We start from the raw sequence: 9,782 nt of genomic DNA, 5'->3' as shown, positions 1-9,782 counted from the left end.
GGAATCTCGCGCCGGCAGCTTTCTCGCGCAGAGGATTACTATCGCAATACAGCGCGGGAACGCTGCCTGCGTGATGGGCACCTTGCCGAGGGGCCTAGGTTTAGAAGGTAGTTTTTAGGGATTTTTAGTTAGGTTTAGTTTTAGTTGTCTTATCATAATTTTATATATAATATATTGTTTGTAAATAAGTAATAAAAAAAACATATTAGTTGTTAATTTTATTTAATGAGAATTTTACTACAATGAAATGAGAAACCACATTTCCAGATTTAGGTTGACTATATCATACAGCAGGCATGACATACATTTCTTCCAACTGATTATCATCCCAAACGGCATATGCGTAATCTGAAAACAAAAAAATGTTTCAAAAAATTGTAAATCATAGGCACTATACAATGTATTTTTGATATAACCACAAAATAAAACTAAACGTAGATTTTAGCGTTACAAAGAAAATCTGAATGATTATTTTATTTAGAAGGGGCGGCCGTTTAAATAAATAATAATAATAATAAATATAACAGACACATAACATTACATAACATCAAATTTGTCTGTAAAGTTTCAGAGCAATCTAGCTAGTCGTTTTAAAATGAGAGCGTAACTACATCTCAGCCAGATTCGAAGAATGATTAAGACAATTTTAACATCTTTAAAAGATCGATAACTAAACGGCATGTCAAAATTCACGTTTATTTCTAATCCGCTGTGATCCCAATAAGATCTATCTACAATATTTCTAACGCCAAAGTGACATTGGATGCCCGAATGCTGCCTCTGTCAATTATACGACATACAAACGATATCTAAATGAAAACTTATGTAAACCAGAACTTATCGTTGTCGTATCTCATTCTTCGAATCGGGCCGTTTGTATAGAAGACCGAGCTTGCTCAGTAGCCTCGTGTGAACACTAACTTAACTAATTGGTAAGACAAACTCACATGCGAAGGTTTGGAAAGACGTTACATTGAAGCACTCTCCCATGTGGGCGATCGACCATACTGCAAACATATGTGTACAAACAGTGTGTAAATCCAAATATTGGGAGCGTGCACGACTGTCACGCAACCTAGTGTCCGCAAGTCTAGGGGAAAACGTCAATTCACTACATCTTATAAAACTACTCCAAAACTAAAAACAACAACGGATCTTCATACGACTTTCATCTATCAATAGAGTGATTATTGAGGAAGGCTTAAGTATATAACTTGTTAAGGTTTTGTGTAAATTGTTTGAAATATAACGATGTTGTCGGAAAAAATCACGCTGGCTAGGAGCTTTAATCGAAAACGGTGCCTAATCCGTTTGAGCTATAACAACACAATGTATGGTGGGGTTGTTTCTCATTTATAGGTCTACAAAAAAGTCCGCGATGTTAAATGTCTATCTTTTAAGGATAACTTACTATACAATACATATTCGAAACTTCTACAAAAAGATCATTTGTGGCATTTGCAAAGCTATTTACATGGATACATTATTAATCTAATCATTATCAAAATAAATACGTTAGTTATATTAAGCATTTCATACAGATTACATTGGTCCCTTGCACCATACAATTTAAATGAGTATTTCAGGAGTAATCGTAAATCAAAGTTTCATTTCGAGCCATATAATTGTACGAAATGTTAAAGACGCTATCCGCAGTTAGCTCAAATTTTTACCACCTTATGCGCTGGGATCGCTTTACTTACCCCCAACATGCACTTCGCACGGTCCCAATATGCGATAAACCAGGTCCCAATATCGATATTTAAACGATATATACAATAACAGCTTCGAAATTTAAATATATCTAAGTATGTAATTATAGTATTAAGCAAATGCGGGTTCGGACTGCGCGATCTCGCCAACTATTACATAAACCCCAGAGGTTTTCAATAGTGGCTTATTGTGTTAAACCTTGTTTCAAACATTAAGAGTGAATAAATAAAATAAAAAAACATATATATGTCGGAGAACGATAGAAGTAACCTATTGCCTTTAAGACTTTTTTTAACCTTTACGCCATATTTGACAAATAAAGCAAGCTACGGTGTTATTACACTTGAGTGGCGGCGTTTGACGCAGTTTTTAAGAGAGGTATGGGCATTGTGAATGTCATCTCGCTTTGTGTGGTAGGGCACAGCACAGCACAGCGGATGTCATTCCAGATCTAGAGCCAAGCCCAACTGGGGAAGTACCTCCACCTTACAGAAAACAGCAGCCAAATAAAACTAGACCATACTCATAGTGTTGTGTTCCTGCCGGTGAGTAAGGTTGCCAAAACTCAACGAGGGGTGGGGGGGGCTTAGGGTCGGCAACGCGCATGTCTCCTCTGGAGTTGCAGGCGTACATAGACTACGGAGACTGCTTACCATCAGGCGGGCCGTATGCTTGTTTGCCACCGACGTAGTATATAAAAAAAAACTCTAAGATTAAATTAAACAATTACTTTATAAGTGAAATGTACAAATGAAATAAAATAATGTCAAAATAAAATAATAACTTAAAAATTCAAAATTTGTAGTACTCGTAATTACAATTGAATAAATATTACGGGACATACTCGTAACATCACATTACGTGATAAGAGCTTTTTATAGTAACATCCAACAAGCGTTGATAGTTACTATAAAAGGCTCGTATCTCGTAACTTGTGTGTTGTTTTACATTCCGGGTTAGTTATATTTCTAAGCAAAATGTATCTAAATTATTCGACGCTAGAAAGGAGAAATGGGATAAGCGACATTTTTAGAGATATTGAGTTATTACAGAATATACTTACAGTCGTAATTCTCCAAGCAGTTAACGTATTCCATTTCGCAGAAATTTTCAAAGTTCTCATATGTGTTGTAAACGGTTTTACCACATAGTCTACCCGTGCTGTAATTATGAGCCATTTTACATAAAAGTGTAAATTATTCTTATCCCGATAAGGGCGTTTATTTGTGTGATAAATACAGATATTTATTTGTTCCTGAGTCATGGGTGTTTTCTATATACCTATATAAGTGTGTAGTTAAGTGTTTTCTATATACCTATATAAGTCTGTCAAGCAAAGTATGTCAGTAGCAATGTACAGCAAAGTGCATTAGGGCAACACAAAATAAGCAGTATTGTGTTGGTATTGCGCTAAGAAAAGGAGCAATGTACATCGAACCAAAACATGTAATTATAACAACCTCAAATTTTACAAATATTTTTTTACAACCAACGAGGGTGATTGTATATTGTAGGCACCTTGGTTTTGCTTAAGTTCATGCACAAGCTTATTACATATATTGGTATTTAATGGTGACAGTAGAAATTTCTCTTTAAACAGCAACGATTCAGAATATAAACAAACATGATGGCTGTCACTCACTATCCACATTCTACAGATAAAACACAGATGACGCGCAATTTTGGAATTATTCGAAAACAGTGTTGCTAACCCGTGATTTTTCAGCCGCCTTTTGCTACTGACAAGATTTGCTTGACCAAGTATATAAATACATACGACTACGACGACGATACATATGTATATCGTCGCCTAAGTACCTGTAGTACTCGTACAAGCTTTGCTTAGTTTGGGGCTAGATCGATCTGTGTAAAACTGTCACCAAATAAGTATTTATTTATTTATTTATTTTTCGATCTGTCACTTCACATATATATGTAAGTTGGATACCAATGCAGTATTATGGTACCATCCATCTTATCTGATGGACGCAGGGGGTAGCCATAGGTAGGAACTCTGTGATAAAAGAACGTAACTTAATTGAATTTGCGTTTGTTATAATTGTATCAATGAGTATTAGTTTCCTATTGAAAAAATAACAGTCGGCTATAAAAGATCATCAGCTTCATCATCATCAGCAGATCAGAGCTTTTATAGCCGACTGTTATTTTTTCAATAGGAAACTAATACTCATTGATACAATTATAGCAAACCCAAATTCAATTAAGTTACGTTCTTTTATCACAGAGTTCTCATGGCTACGCCCTGTGTCCATCAGATAAGATGGATGGTACCATAATACTGCATTGGTATCCAACTTACATATATATGTGAAGTGACAGATCGATCATGGTCGATTCATGAAATCAACCAAATGTGTCAACCTTATTCCTCCGTCCCCATTTCACCATCGGACTACCAGACAATCGGCACTCCGGCACCGCTCAATGGTAGGTATTCCACAAATACACACGAAGCGTTTCGCTTCAACATTCCTTATGCGAACTGCCAAGGAGTGGAATGCCTTCCCGAGTCTCTGTTTCCGCATGAGTACAATCTGGATCTCTTCAAGGCTAGAGTAAATAGGTATCTCATAGGTAAGCGTGCTCCACCGTTGACCGCATAGTCACTTACCATTAGATGAGATCGTGGTCAAACGCCTGCCTATCCTCCATGTAAACAAAAATGTCCAAAAAACGTACTTCGCTATAACTCTTCCTAATAGTTATTGATGTGGTTGTAATTTTGCAGTACTTACTAATATCCTTTGAAGCAGTAATATTGTATGTAGTCGCAGTCGTTATCGAAATATATTTTGGTCGTGGTTGTGATAGTTGTAGAAGCATCACTCTGTTTTCTAGCAAATGCTCCATGCATTACCATCCTCCTCGCAGTTAACCTAATATAATAGAAAATTATGTCTTCGATTAAGGTTGTCTGGAAGAGATCGCTTCTTAGCGATAAGACCGCCTGTTGTTACCTAACTTTTACGCGTTTTTTCATTTCCTGTCTATTTTTAAATGTATGGTGCACAATAAAGAATATTTACTTACTTACTTACTTACTTACCCCGACAGTTATTCACGAAATAAATCTTTAAGACGGATCATATTGAAAAAAGAAAATAGAAGAGGCAGTTGGAAGGGGTAAACCTCGGCCGACTTTCTCTGATCAAATCGGGGGAAATCCTAAAGAAAGTTCAGCACCCTAAACGGGTGAGCGTGTATGAGGGATGTTACGAAAGTGATGGACGCGAAAGAGGTATGTCAGGATCGTAGCGATATAACTGCCGACTGCATTGCTGCCTCAAATATCTTAAATTTCATCATCATCATCACATCAACCGTTTATCGCCCACTGCTGAGCATAGGCCTCTCTTCCAGTACGCCACCACTTATCCCGGTCCTGAGCTAACCTCATCCAGAAGTGACCCGCAATCTTTCGAATGTCGTCCACCCAATGAGCCAACGGACGCAAAGTACTCTTTTCGTCTGAAAACGGCCATCATTCCGTTAACATTTTGGCCCACCTGCCATTTAATTACTCTGCCTGGCAATATGTCCCGCCTAGCTCCATTTTCATTTGGTAATGACGTGTCGGACGTCTTGCACTTTGGTGCGACGCCGGATCTCGACATTCCTCACTCGGTCTTGAAGTTTGATGCCGAGCATGGCGCGCTCTATTTAGGCATCAACATCAATTTTGAAATTTTCGCAGCAATGCAGTCAACAGTATTGTAGCGCTGCAATAGTTGCAATGCACTTGCATTGCACAAACAATTTTTAGTATGGGTCAAGGCTTCTTTTCCCTGAACATAAAATAAATGGATTTTATAGCCTGATTTTGAAAAAAAAGCGCTGGTAGCCTAGCGGTAAGAGCGTGCGACTTGCAATTTGGAGGTCGCGGGTTCAAACCCTAACTCTTCTAAACTGGACTAATCCTTATAAGGCCTAGTTTACCCTCTGGGTTAGAAGGTCAGTCAGATAGTCACTTCCGTAAAAACTAGTGCCTATTTTTGGGATTATTATTTTTGACTCACTTACTTCAAAGGTCCTGAATAGAGGAATTTTCGGTATGAATTTTGCTCCGTTACACTATACTGAAAATAAAAACAAAAATATAGCTTAAAAACTAAAATAAAAAAATAGATACGCAGAAGTAAAAGAAGAAGGAAGGAGAGAAAAGAAAAATAAAACAGTATTTTATGCATACATAATAAGGGTTGCTAAAATTCAAGGCCCGAGGTTACAAACGATGCAGAGTTTTGTGCAGACAGGACCGATAATTTTGAGACTGTAACGAGAACTTTTCCAAATACATCAATAAGTAATGTTTAGTTCTCACGAAGCCAACTAGATGGCGTAAGTCCTCGTTTTCGACGTAAACATTGCTAATATGTTATCTTTCCCGTAACATTAAAATACCGAAACCTTGTGTAACTTGTGTTTTGTGTTGACTAATTTTTTTTTATGTAAAACATAACGAATGTGCAAATCAACACTAATGTAAATTAAATAGCCCTAGTTCCTACTGTTCCTAGGCCATCTTTAGTTCATCGCGCCTTCACAAGATGGCATTAGTAAACTCAATGTTTATACTTTGATCTCAATGTTTCCGAAGCTTTAAAATGATGTAACCGTGAGGTTTGTATCGTTTTATTTTTACTAAAACGTAGCAACATGTAGATATAGATTAAAGTAAACTTGATGGCGTTAGTAGGTCTATTATTTACTGATTACGGGCATGTTCGTACCACTTAATTGATTACCAGATATCTCGCTAGATGTCACTATGTCCGTGCCCATAGAAAACGTACATCGCGGTGTTAAGATTTTTCCTAGTATAAGGACCCGATGCACCGAATATTGTTATTGATGAGAATAAGTTAGGCGTCGAGCTTGCGAACACCTAGTGTACCATTCGGGGACCTTGGTGGACCATCTTGGCAATCAGTACCTAGTTTTATACCCCGCTTTTCCTTAGCGCTCGGCAGCTGTACGCATTGGACGCTGTTCTGCCTCTGGTGATTCGTTAGTTTAGTCAAGTAGCAGTGTATATAGTTAGCGTCGACTGGTAATATACTGTCTCCTGCTGTAACGCCGTGTTTCACTTTGCTACACACCGTACGCCCCACCTCTCCCGAAGAAACTTCTTAACAAGACCTAATTTTGTACTGTTGTATACAATATTTTTTTCTAAGATAGCAGTAAACACCTAAACAGGTAAATAAAATCAAAGACAAGTAAATATTGATGCTATCTTTGCCTAAAAGTCAGCATTAAAAAAAGACAGTTTTTGGACGTAGCGTAGTTTAAGGACATACCCGGGTCCGAACGACTTGACACACAAAGCATTATTATGTGTGTTTTTCGTCTGTAATATAAGTCTAGATGTAAGCTTACTCGCTCTGGAGTCTTATAAATATTTATATACCTTAGAGTCAGATAAGCTAGTTGGTCTCTCTAGTTGCTCTGGTTGGGCCAGTCCGCAAGGCTTCGATGATTTTTTGCTGCCTCCCTGTACCTGCCATACTGTAAAACACGCTTCAAATTTGTCATTTATGAACCCTTTTTATTTAGGAACCCTTATCAATCCAGTAACTTTTAACATTAGTATTTGCGTCAAATCCGGTAGTTCTGATTTTTTGCAGACTTGTTTATGATGTTGGCTCAATGAATTATTTAAGTTTGTGATCTCGAGCGCCGACCGCAACTTTGTCAAAAACCGATAAAACCGCGAAAAATATTGCGTGTTTTTCTTAGCTTTGGGCGATTATAACCCCAAAGGACTAGTTTTGATGGTACCTTCTCAAAGCGTTTTTAATGTGAACTACCGGGCCAAATCAGCTTTATTATTGGTAAAAAATAATATTTTACATGTCTAGTTAATTTCAAGTAGCAAAAAAATACATTAATTTTATTTAAAAGTAATTACATTACTAAAAATTACATTTTAGAAGTATTTACGATTTGAGGTACACCCATTGCACATATATTAATTTAGTAAGTAAGTACCTACTTTAATCAAAAAGTCATATACTTGTAGACATGGAAAAAAAAATAAAAAAAAATATGTCATTTTGTAATTTTTTCCATGTCTACAAGTTTGTTTGGTCTAAGGAACAATCTTGCGAAGTGGCATCACCTGAGACGAAAGTGCATAAACGACCAAAAAACATAAAAGTGCATAGACGAGGTTTGACGACCGGTTTGGCCTAGTGAGTAGTGACCTTGCCTACGAAGCTGATGGTCCCGGGTTCAAATCCTGGTAAGGGCATGTATTTGTGTGATGAGCATGGATATTTGTTCCTGAGTCATGGGTGTTTTCTATGTATTTAAGTATTTATATATTATATATATCGTTGTCTAACTACCCTCAACACAAGCCTTATTGAGCTTACTGTGGGACTTAGTCAATTTGTGTAATAATGTCCTATAATATTTATTTATTTATTTTATTTATACTTGCTTACCCTAGTAATTCAAGTTCGAAAAAATTATAAACTTAGGAAGGCTTTATCTCGGAAACTATTAGGTCTACAGAGACAATTCTAGTCTCGTACTGTAGGAAATTTAGTTTACTTTAATAATACCCTGAAAAGATTACATCAAAAACTAGTCCTTTAGGGTTATAATCGCCGAAATCTAAAATAATACCAAAATTTTCGCGGTTTTTTTCGTTTTTTGACAAAGTTGCGTTCCGCGCTCGAGGTCCCAAACTTGGATTATTAATTGAGCCAACATGTCTGCAAAAAATCAGAACTACCGGATTTGACGCAAACGAACCCCATTACAAAAGTCGACAAAGTTACTGGAATATATAATTTCACCATGTCCGTCAGTCCGTCCGCGGCTTTTCTTCGTGATCGATAATGCTAGAAAGCTCAAATTTGGCACGCATGTATATATATCTAAATCAGTCACGCCGACAAAGTCATAAAATGAAAACTAATTAAATATCAAATCCCCAAATAAAATCATATATTCAAATCCTGGCTCGTACCAATGAGTTTTTTAGTAACTTATGTACGGAATACCATTTGATATTTTCCACTAGCTTTTCGGTGAAGGAAAACACTGTGAGGAAACCTGTATACACCCGTGAAGAAATTCAAAGGTGTATGTGAAGCCCCCAAGCCGCATTGGGCCAGCGTGGGGACTATAGCCCAAGCCGTCTCACGCATGAGAGGAGGCCTGTGCCCAGCAGTGGGACGTATATAGGCTGAATTATTATTAATAATAATAATAATTAAATATCAAAACAATGTTACTTTATGTTGTATGACTATCTTTTGTCTCAGAACGTCGAATTTTATGGTGTAAGATACGTTATAAGGAATATATAGATATTATTTCTTATCACAAATAAATCATAGATAATATAGACATTGACACATTGCAAATAAGTTGTCTAGTTAAATTGCATACGGACAGTTTTTTCAACTAATTTTTGTTATTTAATCGTATACTATATCAAATGAAATCTTATTTTATATATATTATGCCTTATTAAAAAGCTCCATGGTTGCCTAGATTTTAGATAAACATCGCTTACTCGGTTTCTGGTTGGAAAATAGGTACTTACGTAGGAAACTAATATAAATTATAAGTAAAGTCCTCATTTACTCATCAGACTCTATCTTTTTAATTAATAAATGAAGTTATAAAATAGTTTTCAATCAATATATCACATTGTAAAATGTTCAATTTCAAAACCTCAGCCTGTTATATCAGTCGGATAGTTTTCTATAGGTACTGAAAACTAAGTTACGACTTTTAATTAAAAAACATAATTACGATAATAATAATTGAAAGGCAAATTCAAATATAGGCAATATCATAAAACTGCACAGTAATCAAAATGTATTGGAATCTGGATACAACTCGGAGGACAAATTGTATCAAATTATTTTGAGTTGTATTTTTAACCACTATAATATATGTAGTAGAGGGTTGGTATCAGAACAACTGGATCGAAAAATGGTCGATTTGCGATCCCGTCCTACAGAAGTCTCATTTTGAGACCCAGTTGTCCACGTTTATATGAAAAAGGAAATTGCAATCTCGTCGTT

At 36.4% G+C, this 9,782-nt stretch overlaps 1 protein-coding gene across 1 annotated transcript; it reads right to left on the bottom strand.

Moving 5' to 3' along the window:
• Positions 1-205: 205 nt before the first annotated feature.
• Positions 206-9,481, bottom strand: LOC133529818 (uncharacterized). Its single transcript, XM_061867628.1, has 7 exons — positions 9,296-9,481; positions 7,145-7,242; positions 5,755-5,810; positions 4,470-4,610; positions 2,777-2,874; positions 948-1,007; positions 206-348 (listed from the first exon to the last, which is right to left on the bottom strand). Exons 1-7 carry the CDS (start codon positions 9,330-9,332, stop codon positions 284-286), a joined length of 555 nt encoding a protein of 184 aa, XP_061723612.1. The 5' UTR covers positions 9,333-9,481; the 3' UTR covers positions 206-283.
• Between the last annotated feature and the right edge of the window lie 301 nt (positions 9,482-9,782).

Source organism: Cydia pomonella, chromosome 21, assembly GCF_033807575.1.
Source record: "Cydia pomonella isolate Wapato2018A chromosome 21, ilCydPomo1, whole genome shotgun sequence".
NCBI classification, from domain to species: domain Eukaryota; kingdom Metazoa; phylum Arthropoda; class Insecta; order Lepidoptera; family Tortricidae; genus Cydia; species Cydia pomonella.
The sequence above is the reverse complement of the archived record's forward strand: the minus strand, read 5'-3'. Positions and strand labels throughout refer to the sequence as shown.